Consider the following 22290-nt stretch of genomic DNA (forward strand, 5'->3'; position numbering starts at 1 on the left):
AATTATTAGGAACCTGGGCAGAGACCAACTTCTTGTCCTTTAAGGCAGAGCACGTCTCGGGAGAGACGAACCAGCAAGTGGATTTCTTGAGCAGGGCCACAGTGGACCACTCCGAGTGGTGCCTGTACCCAGATCTCTTCCGGGAGATATCAGAGAGGTTCAGTCATTCAGTGCTGGACTTGTTCACTACTCCGGCAAATTGCCAGCTCTCGAGATTCTTCTCCCGGTTCCCGTCTCCAGGGGCAGAAAGGGTAGATACATTACGCAGCCCATGGCCCAGAGAGCTCCTGTATGTGTTCCATCTCTCCCTCTGATCCAGGCAGTTATCCAGAAGATACTGCAGGAAAGGACAGAGGTGATACTTGGTGATACCGTGGTATGCCGATCTCTTGATCTCTCGACCTCTCCTCTATGGAGCATACCCCAAGATCAAATGTCCATCAGCCAGGGGGTTCTACAACACCCAGAGCCTTAGTGGCTCCAGCTAACCACCTGGCATTTGAAAAGAGACTCCTAACAAAAGAGACCTACTCATCAGACATGATTACCATGATTCAGGCTTCAAGAAGGCCTGCAACTAATAGAATCTATGATTCCACATGAAAGAATTTCTGTAACTGGTGTGGAAGACAACAATATTAGATCCAGCTACAATTCCTATTCCAAGAATTTTGGATTATTTACTGGAGGGATTTAAAGGTTTAGCACCCAACACAATCCACAGACAAGTTGCTGCCCTGTCCACAGTGCTCACATATGGCAACTCAGAGCCCTTGGCTCAACACCCTACGGTACGTTCCTTTGTCAGGGGAGTAATCTACAACAAACTGCCCGTGGTTCACAGATATCCCTCTTGGGACCTGTCCAAGGTCTTACAGGCTCTCACTTCACCTCCATTTGAGCCCGTCAGAACTTCCACTCTACAGTTCTTGACACTGAAGATCGCCTTCCTAGTAGCCTAGGCACATCTTGGCAGTACTCTCAATTAGACAGGACTTATGTATTTTTCATAACGACAGGGTGGTCCTGTGCTTAGACTCCTCCTTTGTCCCCAAAATCAACTCATTGTTTCATAGGACGCAGGAGCTTGTGCTGCCAGTGCGGCAACTTCAGCGACGTGGGTGACACGGGTGTCAATCGAAGAGATATGCAAGGTAGTGACTTGGTCATCTCCTTCCCTATTTGTGAGGCATTATAACTTAGATAAATTTGCCTCAGCAAATGCTTCACTTAGCAGGAGAGTTCTCCAAAAGGTAGTAACAGATAGTGGGACACAGGCCCAGACTTCTTCCCGCCCATAGGGACAGTGAGGCTTTGGTATGTCCCATCTGTGGATTCTCCATTCGTCATGCTGGAGAAGGGGCATTGTCTTACCTGAATGCCTTTTCTCAGCATGTTGATGGAGAATCCACTCCGCTCCCAAGGTCCATCCGGTCCTGCATCAGGAGAATTTGAGCCACCACCTTAAAAAATCATCAACTGCTCCGCCTTTGTTGTGACTGGGGATTCCTAGCCTGAGGAAGAGAGGCGTGGTAAAGATTGATTGACTTAGTTTCTAGGGCAGAAAGGCAAGATCCATCCATCTGTGGATTCTCCATCGTCATGCTGAGAAAAGGCGTTCAGGTAAGACAACGCCCCTTCTTATTTCATGGCATCTGCTGAGGCGAACTTATCTAAGTTATAATGCCTCACAAATGGGGAAGGAGACAACCAAGTCACTGCCTTGCATATCTCTTTAATTGATGCCTGTGTCGCCCACCTCGCTGAAGTTGCCGCACTGCGAGTGGAGTGTGCGGTGATTCGTCTTGGAACTGGCAATGAGTGTGTCTGGTACGCCCCTGCTATGCAAGCCCTAATCCATCCACCGCTAGTAGAGGCAGTCACCCTCTGACCCATTGAAGAGGGCTGGAATGAAACGAATAGGGCTTCAGATTTGTGAAAAGAGGCAGTTTGCTTAATATAGTGACACAAGGCTCTACAAATATCCAAGGTGTGCCATTTACCTTCCAAATCGTGGGATGGCTCAGGACAAAAATCTGGCAGCATAAGCTCCTGCGTCCTATGAAACAATGAGTCGATTTTGGGGACAAAGGAGGGGTCTAAGCATAGGACCACCCTGTCGTTATGAAAAATACATAAGTCCTCTCTAATTGAGAGTGCTCAGGTTCCTGCTACATAATTTAGGTATCTTATTTATAGCCTAGATATACTGTATATTACTGCTTTTGGGTTTCATTCATGGGTCCCAGCCAGATTGTTTTATAGCTGTATTTTAATTTTTATTTATACGTTTCTAAAGCTAGACTTTTCTCTAAGTGTTTACAGATAACTTAAGGAGCTATTTCTTGTATTGGTCCAAGAATTTTATTTACACTAAATTTACACAAAATATTATTAATATCTAAAATTACCCAAAATTTGGTGTATTAATTATGTAAGTGTGATAATATATAAATTACATAAAATGTGATAATATAAAAAATTGTGTAGCAGGAACCTGAACATTTGGTCATAGTCCAGATCTGATTGATCTGGATATCTCATAATCAGAAAAAGGCAAATCTTTTTCATATGTCTCTGTAAATGTGGCAATAAAATGTGCATTTCCATAGTTTTCATTGTACAGAATCACAGGGACAGAGCCTTTCCGCCAATGGTATTTGCCATGCAAAATTGAGCAAGAGGTAAAGCTTTCCCTGGCTTGTGGGGCAGTAAGATACATTTCAGAATGGAAATATTTCTTGAGTATCTAAAAATGTATAATATTTTTTTGACGAAACCTGCCATTTACTTCCAGTTTTCAGCAAAAGCTTTCATACTGAAAAATGGATTGCTTAATGATCAGGGATTAATTTAACAGTCAAGGTAATTAGCTTAACAATTACTGCAAAAAAAGTGAAATTGAGTTAGTTTATGTGATGACCTGCTTTACAACAGTCACAACTTATGGCTGTAGTGGACAGACTCCATAACTTGAAGACTATCTATATATTCTTTGGTTAGGAAAAAACAGTTCCTAAACCTTAAAAAGTAAATATTTTCAATGTTTTTTTAATATTGTTTTTTAAAACATTTTAAATTTGAAGAGGAAAAAATGATATTTAAAAACATGTGGCACTCACTGGTACTTGTTTCAAGTTCACTGAATCTCTGATTATATCGTTCCTCTTTGTGGATAGTTCTACTGCCTAGAAAAAATTTACTATTTTTATGATACTGAAATTGGAGTGGGTGGGTAGTCATTATAGGAAGATTCATATTGTGCTTAAAACATTGTTGTGCATGTTGTACTTTTTAGCCATATCAAGAAGAAATCTATGGGTTTCTGCCATTTTCTGATATTGAAGATGTTGCAACATGTCATTTTTTCTCTCTCTCATTTATGCTGCTTTAAAAGTTAAGAGCATTTCCACTCATAAAGCACAAGAAATGCATTGCATATGTTTCATATATTTACTATGATACTTCTACTTCATTGATACAAACTGTAGAAAAATTATTATGCATTCTGGCTCCATGAAGTCATTACATTTTGTTAATAGCAGATGAAGAAAATTATGAAAATGTTTCACAAGGAATTGCTAGCCAGCACAAAATATCCTTACCTGCAGTTTAATGTAAATTGATAAAAACATGATGAATGGTTGTTCTAAAAGGTTTAGATAGGAAGTTGGAATTTGCAGTTGTCTTAGAAATCTGTGCTTCTTTCTCCATGCGTTTTTAGTTTTGCTAAATTACATTAATTCCCCCAAATGGGCTTTGGTACATTTCATGTCAAAGTTGTCTCTTGGTAACTGCCTGGACTAGTTCCTGACTGGTCAGTCACCCAGCTAGCTGGCTTTATGCCTAAGGCAGGACTAGAATTCAAGATCTCTTGGTTTCTGTCTTGGTGCCTTAACCATTAGACCCAAATCTTCAGCTCTCTCTGTTAAGTATACTCTGCAAACCTTTTAATAGAGACTGACAAATTGCCATGTATTTTCATGAAGGGGCTAGAATGTGTCTTTAATAAACAGAGACAATTATTTTCACATAGGGAAGAAAGGCATCACTGTCAGCATCATCCCATATGCCAATTGGGCAAAGGGATCTCCCTCACTGTATACTGCTGGTTATAGAATAAAAGCAGAGAAACTTGAAGTAGTCAGAGCTAGATCAAGAGATGCCTCTAATTCTATTCTAAGCTTGCAAGTCCCAGTGCTTTGAGAATGCATTCTCTGCTCCCTATTTTTATTTCACTCTGTTCTGGCCACCCGTTTTGCTTTCTCTGTTTTCAGCCAGGAAAATGATCTCTATCTTGGCTATGGAGTAAATGCATCTTGGTTTCTCCTGTGGACAATCTAACAGGGTTCTGTGCACAGAACTGAGCATATAAAACAGTTTAAAAACAGCAGCTTTTAAAGCCTTTGAAGGGAAAGAACTTGAGAAAAGATTTTTGTTGCTTAAAATTCTAAGGCATCTTTTACGTCTGTTTTATATCGTTCCATTTTTCTTTTTGTTTTCAAAGGGAAGTTGCTTCAGTGCGGGAACGGGCACTTGCCTGCTATCCTGCCTTCCCTGCTTTATTCTGTAAGGCTGTTGGGAGTTTTTAAGCTGTGTGAGAATCCTGGGAGTTGGTGATGTCAGACGGGTTGGGTCATTTGAAGGTTAGCAGCCTGGGAAGGGTTCATAGAAAGTTCACTCGCATATATTAAGCAATTCAATCTTTCATTCTGTGTGACACAAGTAGTAGGAAGTGAGCCGTTCGAAAGCAGAAGGATCTATTCAGCAGCAAAGGGGGATCTCAAGCTGCTATCGAAGCCTGTTTCGTCCGCAAAACTTCAAGGCTGCATAGGAAGCAAAAAAACACCATCGCTTCAGAGGAAGGCAAAGTGGCTCGAAGGCTTCTGAAAGATTTGGGGGCACAGATTTGGGGAAAGTAGAACTTGGAATGCTGCTTGTTTTCCCCTCCTCCCTTTATTCTACTGGATTGGCTGAAGAGCCTGGAAAATGGTAAATGATCATTTGGATCAATTACAGGCTTTTAGCTGTGTTGTCTGTCATAATTCATGATTCTGGTCTGGGAAAAAGACCAACAGCTTACGTGCCAAAAAAGGGGCAGAGTTTGATGGAGTTGGATGTACTTTTATATGTCATTTTCCCCCACACCTAGAGGAAGGCACTTTTGCAGACCTACTGGAGAGGGAATCATGTTTGACTGCATGGATGTCCTAGCAGTCAGCCCTGGTCAAATGCTGGATTTCTACACAGCAAGTCCATCTTCCTGCATGCTCCAGGAGAAGGCTCTGAAAGCCTGCTTCACTGGATTGGCACAAACAGAGTGGCAGCACCGGCACAGTGCTCAATGTAGGTCCTGCTATTGTTTTGTTGCACTTATTTGTTGCTCTCGTTTTTTAAAAAAATTATTTGCATGCCAGAAACAGGAGAAAAATGCTACCCAAAAGACAACAGGAAGGGTGTGTTTTCCCAGGTAGATTTTTATGCAGGTGTATGTATATGCATGCACATTTTGGCTTTGCAATTTTTTTTAAAAAATATCACAAATTTAAACATGTTTCATGTTTCAACGTTATTCCTCTAGTATATTTAAATAGTTTGGCCATTAAATGTAAATGCAGTAATGCTTTTTATTAAATAAAATATCATGCAGAATTTCCTTATCTGTATGTTTATTTGCTTTTCATAAGCTATTTTTTAAAAAATGAATTTTAATATTTTAACTACAGGTAGGTGTATTTTAGCATTCTGAAAGACAACGTTTTGCAAAGCAGTCATCTAAGGGCAGGTAAAATGCGAAGTTGAGGGCTTCTGTAAATGTTTTTCTTTTTCTGACCAAGAAAAAAGAAAAAAACACTATTTCTTTGCATTGACCATGCTGCCACGTTTCTTTTTTTACTTTGTTGCTCTACAAAATCCCTGTTTTTTCTAGAAAACTAACTGTGAACACCCCTTGTGTTTTGCCATCAATTATCTCAGCACTTTCTTGGTGCGTGAACAGTTCAAACTGGACAAAATAAGCTATAGTTTAATCTTTAAAATAATTTAAAATTATTTTAAAATGCCTATTAAATTATCAGATATTCATCCAGGGTTAAAGGACATGAGTGTCAAAACATGGCATGCTTTTATAATTTAGTTTAAAGTTTGAAAAAGAGCAAGCAGTGCCAAAGTTCTAACAGTGCATGGGGGAAGGAGGGAGACCCTTGAAGGATGCTTCATTGCTTTGACACTGATTTGGATAAATGACGACTATCTATCAAATTGTTTTAACATGCTCTTTGACACTTCAGTGGACCATTAACTAGAGAGTATGGTTGACAATGTGGTTCTTAGGCTGCTCAATTGCTTCAAAATACACAAGCTTAAAAATGTGCAAACTGCAAAGGAAGTAAATTTTGAATTTTTTTTCATATGAGCATTTTGATAACAAATGCCATAATCAAAAATATTTTCATTGTTATTAGATCAGCATTATTAATCATAAAAACAAAAGAACTTAGAAAATGAGGCTCTGGGAATTCTCTATTGAGAATGATTCAGGAATAAATTTAAAAGCAAGTGTAAAGTGTAAAACCAACAGACAATTAAAATAGTGAAGGTATTTCCATACTAGGGAGGGAAGGTATTTAAACTGCATTAATTCAGCACTGCTGACTAAGAAAGAATTTTATTTAAGTCTGCCAGTATACCTTTCACACTTCTGTTCCTTTTTTAGCAAGAATTTTATAATGTATAGTTTAGTTGTAATCATAGTATAAATATTTAAATGTTTAAGGTGTTGCCTAGTGGAGCAAGAACTTTTCCAGTATCAATCTTGTATAAAAAGCTAACATTGCAGAGTTCTACAATAGATTTCTATGAAACAGAACTTTTTTTTTTTTTAAAAGTCAGTGCCAGTTGCTCCAGAGCAAGTTAAAACAGGCTTACTCTGATCTCTGAGTTGCAGGTTCTAAATATACCATTTGCTAGAGGCTGGTGTAATGTTAATTAAATTACACTATCATACAGCAAAATGGTTTCAAAATATACTTTCAGAGATTGAAATTATTTTTTGCAAATTATGATTTTTAATTAGTGATATTTATAGCAATTATCATATCCTGCAATACGCTTGATTTTATTCTGATATTTAATCTATTATCTATAATAAAAATATGGTCTTAATAGTAAACAGTAATTCCAGTTGCAAATATTTTCTTATTTTTGTTAACAACAAACTATGTGCAGTTTTGCATAATGTATTGAGATAAGAGCTATTTTACAAGATATAAAAAAAGGAATAGTCGAGTGTATTTTGGTTTGGGCATAAACATGTTGCAATAGTTGATTTATTCCACAATTTTGATGCATCGATAATAGAAGTTTAATAAGTAGACAGTAATAGCACTTACGATGGTTCAGTAATTAGCGCAGAAACACCCAGGAAAATATTGGCAATTCTGTGAGATGCAAACATGCAAATAATTGAAATTACACAGTAATGCAGTAAATATTTGATATATCCTAAAATTGTATGTTTAAGGTTTGGATTGCCAGTATTAAAATTTATGTGTGTGTGTATGTGCACTTAGTGTATATTATTCTCAAATGTGCTAAGGTGTGAGTCTCCCCTCAAAATAAAACTTTGATTGGAGTTTAAAATATATTCTAATTTTAGGGCCAATATGCCAAAGTGAAATGAACAATTTTTAGTCAAGAATTTACAAATAACCTATTGTATTTTCCTATAGCTAAGTATTTAAAACAATTTTATGAAAATGTAAAAGGCTTAGATAAAGACTTGTATATATTTCTGATTTTTCTGATTTTTTTAAAATGATGCCAAGTATAAATGAATGAAAACTATTTTCTTTCTGATTATTCTTATAAGAAAAATGGTGACAAACCAGCTTTTCAACGGATAATACCTGTTTTAGAATGCCCTTATATATTTTTTCATTGTTTTCAGAAAAAATAGTGTAATGGTATTAACGTTATTTGTTTGTTTAAATAAGATAATGTACATGTGTAATAACATATCCATGTGTATCTCTACTCAGAAGTAAGCTCAGTGAAGTTAAATGATACATACTTTAAGGGAACTGCATAGGATTGCAAGGTAACAACATAATCCTGTTTATTCAGAAATAAGCTACTGTACACTATGTTGAGTGAGATGTAATCCTTATGTGTGTGTAGGATTAAAATTTTGATCTCTTTCACAATAGAATGTATGGGTCTTAAAAATGTCAGTTTACACAAATTAGACTTACAGGATAATAGTTTACAGGTCTGCATAAAAATCTCTGAAAAAATCTGGAATTATACATGACATTGCTAAAATATTGGCTAATATTAATGTTTAAATCTGACTGCATTCTTGCAGTAATCAGCTTCATAAAGTTTATAAATAAATATCCTAAGAGAAAACTCTCTCTGTTTATTTTTCGTATCTCTAGTCAGAATATAAATATTTAAGTGTATGACATGATATCTACATTCCTAGGTATTGAATTGCAGCAGGTGCTATTGAAGGTTCTGCATTTCAGCCAAAGAGAAGATTCATTGTTATGTAGGTTTACATAAAATTTCTGGTATGGTTACTAGAAAACCTTTATTAGGAAGCTTTTATTTGCTGTAAATTGGTCTAAAAGATTCTTGTTTATTTATTATTTAATATGGATCCAAACTAATTTAGGGTACTTTGAAAAACAGTGAATCTAACTTTCTTGATTTTTCCTGTGACTTTTTTTTTCATTTGAAGAAGCCAACTTCTTTTTCAAATATATTCCACTTTTTTAAAAAAGCTGAAGTTAATACACCTGAATTTAAGAGGTAAGAGAGGCTGATTATTGTTTATTCATAAATGGGAATTCAGTTACTTTCTTCTTGCATGGAGAAAACATTGATTATCTCCAGATTTTAGCCCAATGTTATCTGGCAGATCATTATAGTCCAGCTAGTAAGATGAGATAAAGTCCAATCTCAGATTGTGACAATAATCTTTATATCATCCAAACAAGTATATTTCCAAAGCTGCTTATACATTGATTATATTCATACATTGGTCATCTTCAACCATCTACTGAAAGCTGTTTGTTTATTCATGAACTCTTACCAGTTTAAAAATGCAGTCTCTGCCTCACTCCTGTTTCCTGTGTCACTTTTTACAAAGGTGGTAAATTAAATCATACTTATGGCAGCATATTTGATCTCAGAATAAAATGTCTGATGTTTAGCATCACTTTAACCTACTGTTAACTTACATTACCTGATAGAAAATAAAAACTGATGCCAAAGACATTTTAGGTCAAGGACTCAGAATTAGTTAAATATAATCCTCCTTTGAACCCTGCATTTGAATTCCAAAAGTCTGAAAATATTCATATACATATCTACTTTTTTCTTTCAGAATTGGCATCTCAGGATTTTTTCCCCTTTTGATGTATAATTATTCTATAATTTTCAAAGTTTTAATCATAATTTAATTTTAATGTTAATTTGATGCTGTTTTGTTTATCAGTTATATTATATTTTCCCCCACCCAGAGCCCTACTTTGAGGAAGATTGGTGGTTTAGAAAAATGAAATATATATAAATAAACATAAATAATGTCAGCTGGAAATAATTATGAAACTTAACAATCATTCTCAAAGACTGGGATTATCTACCACACTGTTGAACTGGTATTAATCAGCTCACTATTGAAAGAATGGGTCATACGCTAAACTGCAATTTATGAATGTCCACAATCTATAAGCATTTATCTCCTACATTTCACTTTTATCTCTTGAGTTCTCCTTTCTGTTTACAGTTTTTGAGAAATGACTGCAGAACCTAATAATTGTGTAGTTTTTAGATGTACTACAAGCTATTTGGTTATTATTGCTAAAGCTTCCCTTTGGTTTTGCATACAGTATATATTTGTGTAGCCCAATTTAGCACTCCTTAAGAGGTCTTCTGAGGATCTGATAGTTAAGTAGATATATTCCCCATACAATAGTAAATAATCCAATTTTACTGTCTTTGGCACTACATTTTGTCTTTTCTGTTCCATGTCCCTGCCATCACAGGTCAAATGTAACAGAAATGAAAAACAACTTCCTCTGATCATAAGTGCATGCCAGACTACAGCACATATGATATGTATTTTTTCTGCCATTTATGTAATACTACTTCTGTGGTTGCTATATTCTGTAAAGATGGAATATTTGGAACTACACAGTATAATCACTTAGTTATTGTAGTACAGTGTTTGGTGCACCAACTTCAAATGACATGTTCATAAATTTCAAAACATGATTTTTTTTCAAGGATTTAAATGATTATAGGCTGTTGTTGAGAAATCAAACTGTATTCATCAAACAATTGAGAGGACTGCTTTTGTGCTCTTGAAGCTATTGAAACCATTTAGGTATTTTTTGCATTTGTTTAAATTCAACATAGAACCTATTCTGTGTCAGCATTTTCCACGCAAACAGGAAAAACCCCAACAAGGCCAGAGCAGGATATATTCATGCCTGAGGAAAAGGAAATGGGGTATTGTACCACCATGGAATAGCATCAACAAGGCTGGTAATAGAAATTCATTGTACTATTGGCAATAGAATTGGGTTCTTCGCTTTACAGTAGTTTAAGAGTGCACTGTGCCACAAATAGGTCAATTCCCCAAGAGCAAGATAAAGACTTGGTAGAAGGAGAACACTGGAAAGCTACCACATTTGTCTTTGGAAAGCAGTTTTGTTCAATAAGACAAACTATGTCAATGGTCAACTAAGCATACCACTGATAGGGACATCAAACCAACACCATCCAGACTCATTTGCTGAGATGGGCAGCTATAGAAATCAGTCAAACAAACAAACAAACAAAAAAACACTTGATCTAATGGAGGTCTGGCTATAGCCATTTGTTCTGTGAGGAGGATGCCCCAGATTCAATCCTTTTAAGAAGCAACATGTTCTTCAAATTCATTTTAAAGTTTCTGCATTTTATTGCAACATATGGACTGAAGGCAGAAGGGAAGATGCAGCAACATATTCTCAACAGAAACACAGATTCATGGTTGGTATGACACAAATAGCCACCAAAAAGTAACTAGCCCGTGACCGGGATAGGATGTTTTCCCAGTAGGTGTGTCCATTATAATTTTGCACTGCTGTCCAACACAAACTTTACAACTATGAAATATTTCCAGGAGGAGACTGTTTGACTATTAAGCTGTCAAATTTCTACAGGAAATATGGCTAAACTAAATTTAAATGTATTTAATTAAAATAAGTTAAAAATTTAATGTAGTCCTTCCCTGCTTGTTACAGTGCTTTTTCATTAATCTTTTCCTAATACTTTTTAAAAGCCATCTTACTATATAAGCAATGATAAGTTTCTATCCCTAATTTCATGTCCTGTCCTCAGATCCTTTGGAAAATAGGTTGACATCTAAATATTGAACATTGCTATCATCTTACCCCTAGTCTTTTTCTTCATTAGGCTAAACGCAACCAATTGCTGCAACCATTCATATGTTTATCCTCCATATGTTGAGAGCATCTCTGTTGCTCTTCTCTGCACTCTTTCTAGGGTTCTCAGCATCTTTTTTGTATCAGAATGACCAAAACTGGATGCGGTATACCAAGTATGGTCTTTCCAAAGGAGTATAAAGTGGTCTAAACACTTTGTGATCTTGATACTATCTCTCCGTTGATGCAGCCTAGGATTGCATTGGCTTTTTTGTAGCTGTAGCATACTGCTAACTCATATCTAATCCATATTTTACATCCTTCTCATAGTTACTGCTTTTGAGCCAGGTACCACCTACTCTATATCTGTGCATTTGGTGCTTCTTGCCTAAGTGTAAAACCTTTTCAATTTGTTGGATAGAGTGTTCAAGTCTGTCAAGACCCTTCTGGATCATAAGTCTATCTTTTCTAAAGTGTTACTATTCCCCCAGCTTGGTGTTGTCTGCAAATTTGCTGAGCTTCCCTTCTGCCCATCATTTAAATCATTTATGAAAGTGTGTTGGAACCTTGGGGTACTATTATATGATTCCTTTCACATAGTTGTAATTCCATTGAAGACTACATGTTGCCTGCAGTTGATCAGCCAGTTACAAATTCATCTGGTGGTGATGCCATCTATCCCACATTTTTCTACATTACCAAAAAGTAAATGGTATATTTTACTTATTGCTCACATGAGCATTCATATTTTTTCCCATTCACAATAATGCTTGGAATTCCATTTTTAGCCAGAGACATGTGGCATACTTGCACTAAAGATACATGGAATTTCTAGTCCTTTATCTATGTTAAATGCATGTGAATTGCTTCAAAATTGGTTCATAGTGGCTGAACAGGTTGCCAGATTCCAAATTACAAGTCTCAGTTACTGCCAAGTAGAGATTGGGCAATTTATGTAAGTGCTTGAGAAATTAAGCTTGAATACATCCTAAATTTGAGCCAAGTTTTTTTTTTCCAAACTGTAGATTGTATTTCCTTGAAATATTAAAGAGTTTGGGGACTGAATTACCTTTGTTTCTTCATTAAAGTTGTAACTGTTAAAGGATGCTTTTCTTTGAGCCATTTCAGCTTCAAAAGATTTTTGAGGCTTAGTCTGTTGGAAAGCTTAAGGATATAATTAGCTAAAATGGAGATGGAGACAAGTGAAATTTAGCTGCCGGTGTTCAGTTCAGTGCTGTGTTGCTATATGTTGTTGAAGAGAAGAATTCTTGAAAGCAAACGTAATTATTTTATGATGATCCTCCAAATGTCTTTATTGGCTTTAATGAGAAGCTATTGCATATGGAATTATACATTTTAATCAGTTTTTCTTTCATTGCATCAGAACAACAATAAATAGATTTAAAAAAATAATGAATGGTTACTTCACAGATACTTTTGATTATGCAAACATAGTCACAATTTAATTATCTAGGATTATTTTTGTAACAAATATACTCTAATAGTATGATTTTCATGCATTATCTTAAATTTACAGTGATATAAGCAAAAAAAAACATTTCCCCTTTTCTAAGGGGGAGGGTTATGTTTCAATATTTGTATGTGTGTGATATTATACAAGTTTTGCTAATCAAGTGTGCTTCTCTAAAGAAGCTTCTTCCCCTTCATCTTTTAGAGTATCAGCAACATTTCCATTTGCTTTGAAAAGAGAAAAAGAAAAGGCATCACTTGCAGTCAATTTCTGACCTAGAAGAAATTGTGTGTGTCTCTATGTGTAGTGGAAGAGTGATTTCTACTTGCTTGAAGTACTGAGGGAAATAAAGATTCTGTAGTTATGGATACAAGTACTAACTGTGAGAACATGGGCCAGAACAAGAGCAAAAGACTGGGCTATAAAAGCAGATTAGCCTATGAGCAAGTTATTTTTTGGTTTGGAGTACAGAAATAAAGACTTAGATTTGTATAATTTAATCAAGACAATTGAAGTTAATTAAACTTAAAAAGCATTTATCTAAAGTATTAACTTAGAACTACCTGAGATTAAATACAAAGAAGAGCAGAGATGAGTTTTTAAAAAGTTTTTGGGCAGAGAGGCTTTTTCATTCTTTCCCAATCTGGGGATGTCTTTCTCAAAATTCTTAAACCACATGCCTTTTATTCATAGCCTCTGGAAATTCTGAAAGTTTTTCTGATTTGACGTTATTGGTTATTGTTATTTTAATTAGTTCAGAAAAACAATTATATCTTAAAATATCTATTTTCTTCCTAATATATATATGCTACAAATAAATACTTTCTCTTTATTGTAAGTAAATATTTTACAGAAAAGATATGTGGAAACTAACTATTTTCAGTTGTAATACTTTATTGTATTGCTTCCAAAACATAAACCAAACCCAAAGCATAACTTTCATTCTTCATTTCTTTAAATGTGTCCAACATTAATGATTATTGATTTTCAATTTTGCTACAATTACAAGTAAGTGTGATGAGTGGCAGATAAAAAGTAATAATCCATAGAATTCTGTTTCATGTTTGTCTGTAGTTCTTTGTGTGATCAATATTAACTGTCCCATTGAAACTAACTGCTATATCAAATAACAGTAAATCAAAGGAATGTGCTTACAGATTATTTATTGAAAGGTTTAATTGTTCACTGTGGTCCAACTTATCTGAGGAGACAATAGAATGTAGTTGTTCGACAAATCAATTTGTAAATACTGAACTGTCATGCATTCTTCCAGCTCAGATTTTATATGCAGAGATCATAGGTAAATACCTCAACATTAAAAAAAAAAAAACAGCTAATCTGGTGTCCTTGAAGCCCTTGCAGCAGCCACTATCACTATGCTCAATATTAAACTAAGTGCTCTCCCTTGTAATAAAATAATTTTGTATGACACAACTGATCAATGCAGCAACCAGCAAACATTCTGCAGAGGATAGGGGTGGGCAGGGATCATGAACAAAGACTATTGGGAGAAGGATTTTGCGTTGTTTGTTTTTAAATAATGTTGAACATGTTTAGGCATGTTTATCGTATTTCTTAAACACTAATGAGAAAATGTTTTGGTCAGAGGAACTTTGGAGGACTACAAAGAATGAGAATTAGGCTCCAGGTTTTTCACCTCTGGTTCACGGGGGTAGAATCCTGCACCCCATAATTACAATATTATTTATTTTATTTATTTATTCAATTTCTACACTAGCCAACTCACCTAAATGACAACAATTTGTATACCATTGTTCTTATGGATCAAAGGAAGGCAGTAATATTCTAGGCTGGTTATTTTTATTGTTATACACTTGATTACACAGGGTTATTGAGAACTTTTAATATAGTTTTAATAGGCAAATTCTCAAGTATGTGTACTGTAAATGAAATTTTTTACAGTATATTGGCACATTGTTCCATGCACTGTATATATTTTAGATTTCTCCAATATGGCAACTTCAGAATGGATTGGGACTATAGATCCCAAAATGCTAAATATTCCTCAGGTTGAATGCACAACCTGAGGCCCTATATCCACAGCCCTTGTCAGGGATCCTCAGAGAATTCCAAAAGTTATTTTGATTTGTAATATGATGATAAGGGAAACGATTAAATATTTGACAGGACACTAATCAGATTAGCAGTATTTAATATTTAATAATAAATAAAATAAAGTCAAATTAATTAGATATTTTTTTATATTTGAATATGGGCCTTCTGCACTCAAAATAAGCGTTCTAATAATTTTGAAAGCATTCAGTTACAGAAACAGTGAAAATTATGGAAACTCATTTCAGAAAAATCATGCCATTGAACCCCAGAACTAATTATAGTAAGTCTTGTGGGGAAGTACTGAAAATAACTTCATTTTTCTGTGCTGTACAATTCCTAAGAAAATATAAGGACAATTAATACATTGCTGTTTTTGTTCCATATTGAGGTGAATTTATTTTTATATACAGAGAAAACATAAAATAGCTAAGCAAGGTTTTTCTGAATAATATATAGATAGTCATTGACTTATGATTGGTCACTTATTGAAATTTGTAACAGACCCCCCCCCAAAAAAAAGCCTACCTATGACCTGTTCTCAAAGTTACAGCCATTGCAGTGCCCCTGCAGTCATTTGGCCTTAGACTGCGCTACAGCTATCTACCCCATCAACCCACCAGGTCTCCACAGTCTTACCTCCACACACATAGGATTCCCAAAGGCCTTTCCTCCCCTTTCTTAGAAGATCTCAACAGGCTTACACACACAGAGAGACACAAGGTCCTTGCAGGCCTTGGATTTTTGTGCATGCATAAACCAAAATACAGAGTATTCATGAGCCTTGTTATGCCTCCAAGGTTCTCCCTCACCACTGAGGCACCCCATGCTATGTGTAATAACCTGCGTGTTTCTTTATTGGCCACATCAGGGAGAGCAGGGAGATCATTCAGTGAGGCTCTCTTGTTTAACAGACACCATGGCATTCAAGCGTAATGAGTTGGCTCCATTACAGTCGTATGTCAAAGACTACCTCTATATTACATTGTAATATATTTTGTAACTAAAAATTATTAGCCAGAGAACAACAGTTGCATGTTTGAAGCTTTCATAATTAACTTGTGACAATAGTGGTGGTAATAGCAGTAGTAGTTTAGGCAACTATGAGTAAAAGAGTATAATTAAAAAATGTGCTAGCTCTAATTATAAAAGGTAGCATATCATTCAATCTAATGAGCACACTCTGTTACTTTTTTTTTAATCTAAGGAGAAAAATACAAGATGCATCTCTTCTAGAATAATTCAGGCATAACTCACTTAAATAAATCTGCTGGTTTCCAAATGACTCTTTCCTACTGAAACACATAGGAAGGTATATAAATCAATTAACAACGCACATCGGTACATCTGGGATCTCAATTAATTGGAACAATCTACAGTTTTCAGAGAATATGATTCTAAGTTGGAGATAATTCTTGTCATTAAGTCAGTGCATTAATTTTAAGGTTTAACTATGAAGCAAAGTTTTCAGTTTCTGAAATTGAGTAATAAAATGAAAATTGAGTAATAAAATGCTACATAAATATCACTTAAAAGGTCAATTTTATTATATGTGATTATAACACTGGTGTTTTAGTCTGTTCACATGCTATTTGGACAAATGTGTATAAATTAAAGGTATTAAACCTCTTATATTTTCTCTGCTTTCAGCTAGGACATAAAATGGGATAAATAATCTCACAGAAAGAGTTCCTATAAAAGTAAGTAAAGCACACTATTGTGTTCTGATATGAAGAAAACCTAATTAAAAATTTTATACAATACTTATTTGAAAATGAATACATATTCATTGGATTTCTCTTTGAAGCAGCCTGCCAAAAGTAAAAAAAAGAATCAATTAATTCAATAATGGAAAAGTCACCAGAAACAGGAATAAATGCATAATCAATAGCTGAGGATCGATTTCTCAAGGAATTTGGGGATTATCTTTGGTAGTTTTCCATGAATTTAAAATACATCTAAGATTTGGCGTTATGAAATCTCATATTGAGTAAGCGGTTAGAGTAACTTTCTTTCAGTAAAGAAGAAAAATAGCCATCCTCAAAAGTCATTGGAAATAGGGATCTGGAAGCCATTCTCTTCCCAGAGTTTGCATTTTTTATTTCCAGACCTAGAACTCAATTGATCAAAATTACATTAACTGAGATACTAGTAACAATGATTGACACTAAAAATAATTAAAAGCAACTGTATAAGATTGTAGTAAGATGTAATTGTAATAGCTTTCTTCTGGGAAATTACTCCCATGGGTACCCTCTGGTGTTTTTTTCCCAATATATTGTTCTATTAACGCATGCCCTATGGTAATTTTGTGAATTGAATTAACAATAGTCCAGAATATTGTGTTGATTGAGAACTAAGGTAGGGATTCATTCATTCAAAATGCTGACTTCTTTAGTCTGGGTAAGAGTAGAGTACCTGGGTCTTTCTTATCACCTGTAAGAAATTTCAGCTAGGAATAAGTAGTTTAGTATAAACCTACTCAACTTTTCTGTCCTATGGGGTTTCTAATTTCTAATTTCTGGTATTTAATTAAAAATGTGGATAGATTTTTGAGAATTGGTTTGTTTAAAATAAAAAGAACATGATAGTATTTTCAGCTATCAAAATGCTTCATGTGCTCAGTGTATTGCTAGTTGTATGTTCAGACGTCTTTTCCCATGCAGTTTTTTAGATTGACCATGTTATTGTCATCACCACCCTTCTTTCATGTTTCACTTCTACAACAACCTACCTCTCAGGTAAGTTAACCTGAGAGACAATGGAAAGCAAAAAGTTTCCAAAGCTTAGAATGGATTTATTATCCAGTTCTAGTCCAGCATCTTAACCACTACACTATCGCATTGGCTTCCAAAGTCTCTTATTTTTATCATATTTTGTATTGAATTTATTATTATTCATAGATGTATGTTGTATTGCCACATGGCTAGCAAGAAATGTGAGTCATATAGCATAATTGGAGGTTGGGTAGCAGTTACAAAGTAGAAGATATGATCTTAAGCGAGGAGGTGTGATAGCTGCCATATGAAGCAGCCTCCCTACCTGCATATCTTCTTCTATCTGTTGTCTATAGCTCCCACTGCTACCTACAAAATACCATTACTGAGATTATGTAATATTTTACTTTGATTAAATTGACTGGTATCGTATCCAGAAAAATCTGATAAACTCAAGTGCATCTGTAGAACAGGCATTTTTTACCCAACAACAGTCAACTCAATTAAAAAAGAGCAATGGCCACATGAAACTCAAAATCTGAGTTGAGCTGAACTGAACATTTCATTTGCATTTTTATTTCCATTCTTTTTATATTCGATGAAAAAGAAGATTTCTGCTGTTTTCCCCCTGAAAGAGAGAGAGAAATAAAATCCCTATGGGCAGGATGCAAAACTAATCATGGTAACCAAATGGGTGTTTTTTATTGTACATTAATAAATGTGGTGATTTGCCTCCTCCCTTGCTTCTCATAACTTGGATAACTTTCAAAAGAAGAGATCAGGTGGAATGCCTGTCATGGGACTTTTTTTAAGCATGTTTATTTGTTCCCTCCATCTTCTGAGTCTACAACAATACTATTTGAAAGCAAATGTCAGTTTTGAAAAATATTGAACACAATTTTATTTAAAATATTCCTTTTGTTCTGCAAAAACAAAAAAACAAGCATCCAGTCAAAGGCAAAGCATTTTTTTAAAAAAAAAATCATAATCTTTGAACTTAAAGGTTTAAATAAATGGCAAGGTTTCAGTGACTTTGTATGCAACTTTATTATGGAAAGCTCTCATTGTCAGTATGTCAGTAGGGTGATAAGGCACACTGACTTTATCTTCTGACTACAGACAATGATATAGGTCAGAATTATCAAAACATACACTCCAATCACAGGGTCAGGGTCAATATTCACATTAACTGTAGAGGCTATAATACATGATCCCAATAGTTAATGTTTTAGTATCACAATTGGAACATAGCCATTTCCAGAAGAAAAGCATTAGGAAAGAAACTATCATTCAGAGTTGCAGAGTTTTCTAATAGGTAATGGAGAGCATAGTACCATTACATTTAAAAAAAAAGTTTAGGATGTATCCTGAAACATATTTCAAACAATAATTTGCCATTTAAAAGTGTCATATATTGTATTACAATTCATAAGAGTTAAAGTGCAGTTAAATATGGAGTCAGAAGATTTGCAGATGCAGCTATACAATATAAGATGTAAGGTCCTTCTATTTTGGAAGAAAAGAGCATCACTCATTAAAGCACTTGTTTTTAATAACAGTTGATGCAAGTAGTTCTTATCTTAGTCACACAGTTACAACTGTACTTTAAAAACTGACTTACAAACAGTAGAGTTCCCATGATCATACAATCAAAATTTAGATACTTGGTAACTGGCATGTATTTATATAACTGCAGTGTCCTGTGGTCATGTGATCATCACTTGTAACTTTCCCAGCCAACAATGAGGAAAGCCAGATTCTCTTAACAAACATGAAATTCACTTAACAATTGTGCTGATTTGCTTAGTAACCTCAGCAAAAAAATTCATAACGTTGGGGATGATTCAGTTAACCTCTACCTTGCTTAATAAAAGAAATTCCGATCCTATTTGTGGTTATAAATCAAGGACTACCTGTACATGTTTTGGACCATAACTTTCAAAATTCCCTGCCAGCCAGATCAATTATCATAATGGTTGAGGATTCTACTTCAATAATTGAGGACCCTATACAGCGTCTCAAATATCTGGAACACATTATATTGGGGGAAAATGATGTAATAGAAATATTTTCAAAATCATCCCTTCCTAAAGACTTCAAATATTTGAGTTTTTAAATCATATATGAAAAGTAAAATATTATCCTGAAAATTGTCCTATCATTGTGATACATTGTTAAAAGTCATTACTAAAAGCCAACATCTAGGAAACTGCAGACCTATCAGCCTGACCTCAATATCTGAAAAAGTTCTGGAAAAGATAATCAAGCAACGAATCAGTGAACACCTAGAGGCAAAGAAAGTCATTACCAAAAGCAAAAATGAGTTTGTCAAAAACAGGTCATGCCAGACAAATCTGACCAAGTGACAAAATTAGTGGACCAGAGGAGTGCTGTGGATATAATTTACTTGGACTTCAGTAAGGCATTTGATAAAGTAGACCACAACCTACTACTTGATAAGATAGAAAAATGTGGTTTAGACAGCATCATCACCAGATGGATTCGTAGCTGGCTGACCGGCTGTAATCAGAATGTGGTCCTCAATGGAACTGCATCTACATGGAGGGAAGTGTGTAGTGGGGTGCCCCAGGGCCCTGTTCTAGGCTGAATGCTCTTCAACATCTTCATCAACGATTTGGACAAGGGGATAAATGGGGAACTCATCAAATTTGCAGACGACACCAAGCTGGCAGGAATAACCAACACTCCAGAAGATAGGCTTAAGATAAAGGAGGATCTGGACAGACTCAAACACTGGGTGCTATCTAACAAAATGAAATTCAATGGTAAAAAATATAAGGTTCTACATTTAGGCAAGAAAAATCATATATACAGATATAGTATAGGTGGTACCTTGCTCAATAGTAGCAACTGTGAGAGGGATCTTGGAGTCCTAGGGGAGAATTACTTAGATATGAGCCAGCAGTGTGCTGCAGCTGCCAAAAAAGCCAACACACTATTAGGCTGCATTAACAGAGGGATAGAATCAAGATCATGTAAAGTATTAATACCACTTTACAATGCCTTGGTAAGGCCACACTTGGAATACTACATCCAGATATGGTCACCACGATGTAAAAAAGATGTTGAGACTCTAGAAAGAGAACAGAGAAGAGCAACAAAGATGATTAGAGGACTGGAGGCTAAAACATATAAGGAACAGTTGCTGGAATTGGGTATATCTAGTTTAATGAAGAGAAGGATGAGGGGGGACATGATAGCAGTGTTCCAATATCTCGGGCTGCCACAAAGAAGAGGGAATCAAGCTATTCTCCAAAGCCCCTGAAGGAAGGACAAGAAGCAACAGATGGAAACTAATCAAGGAGAGAAACAACCTAGAACTAAGGAGAAACTTCCTAACAGTTAGAACAATTAACCAGTGGAACAACCTGCCACCAGAAGCGGTGAATGCTCCAACACTGGATGTTTTTAAGAAGAGACTGGACAGCCATTTGTCTGAAATGGTATAGTGTTTCCTCCCTCAGCAGGGGGTTGGACTAGATGACTTCCAGGGTCCCTTCCAATTGTTGTTGTTGTTGTTGTTATATTTAATAATGTGTTCATATAAGTTTGACAAATGCTACAAATGGAACCATGTTGTGGGAAATCTCTGAGCTGTTATAGACACCAGAAGGCTTCTTGCAATAAAGCCAACAAAGATTATGTGGCAACTTAAAAGACCAAGTAGCCTTTGCTTGTCTCTTTGGCTATCAGTGCCCTTGAGTTCAGTAAATTCATACAGGAAACTACTTAGTGGTATAAACCTTTATAGGCTATATTGTTAGATGTATGGAAAATGTGTTGTAACCTGCAGACTACAATAAATAGAACAGTCTTTATGGGGATTTGTGTCTATGTTGTATTGCTGTGATTTTGAAGATTAGATAATATTTTTTTCTTCCATAAAATGAAGAAAAAGATGCAATGAAGCTAGTCAAAGAAAAATCAGTGTAGGTATTTAACTTTCTAGAACTGCTCCTGTAATTGCAACTGAACATATAGATGAAGTCAGACTAAAGGAGGATTTTTTCATTTTTCTTTTATCCTATCAAATAACCAACAATTAACTGTTTTAAAGAGGTGTACATTTACTAAATCAATACCAGAAAAATATGGGCACAAATTAAAATGAGCTATTTTACAATATAATTGTTTTAAAGACAAAGCTGAGTGTAATACTGATAAAAGATATTAAACTCACTACTACAGAAATATTTGAGAAAATAAAAAAGCCTGGCTAGACAGTTATTCCCCAGTTGAAACTCTTATCACTGCAAATTTTCTTATTTAGGTTTCGGACATTTAAATTGAATTGGGATATAAATGAGGAGTGAATTAAAAAAAATAAAGATAATATGATAATTCACTCTGGTGCAGCAGTTGTTTTTCATGAGTCTTTAAAACATTGCAAAAGCTTTTCTGTGATTTATTTTATAGCAGTGATCATGTTGGTTGATAGAAGTAGTTGCTATTTAGCATATCTATATCTGGAAGATACTAAACTGAAGAATTCATGGTAAGGCATACAGAATATATTTGATTAACTTATAGTTTTCTAAGTATTTTCCTGTGTTGAACCCTTTTACTGCCT

General features: G+C 35.2%; 1 protein-coding gene across 11 annotated transcripts in view; it reads left to right on the forward strand.

The window, feature by feature from the left end:
- The window catches only part of RARB (retinoic acid receptor beta), a 458555-nt gene that overhangs the window by 331618 nt on the left and 104647 nt on the right, over nucleotides 1–22290 (forward strand). The window contains exons 1-2 of one of the 11 annotated variants that reach the window (XM_039343684.1): nucleotides 4617–4992; nucleotides 5153–5346. The exons of 4 other annotated variants lie outside the window; for them this stretch is intronic. In XM_039343684.1, the coding sequence (XP_039199618.1) occupies nucleotides 5190–5346 (157 nt within the window). In that variant the 5' untranslated portion in view covers nucleotides 4617–4992; nucleotides 5153–5189. Of the gene's footprint in view, nucleotides 1–4612; nucleotides 5347–16632; nucleotides 16683–17706; nucleotides 17724–22290 lie in introns of those variants that run through there. 6 more of the 11 variants (XM_039343688.1, XM_039343685.1, XM_039343679.1 and 3 more) reach the window with 6 other exon arrangements.

This window comes from Crotalus tigris, unplaced genomic scaffold (genome assembly GCF_016545835.1).
Source record: "Crotalus tigris isolate CLP2741 ecotype Arizona unplaced genomic scaffold, ASM1654583v1 scf7180000017871.4482833, whole genome shotgun sequence".
Classification (NCBI taxonomy): Eukaryota; Metazoa; Chordata; class Lepidosauria; order Squamata; family Viperidae; genus Crotalus; species Crotalus tigris.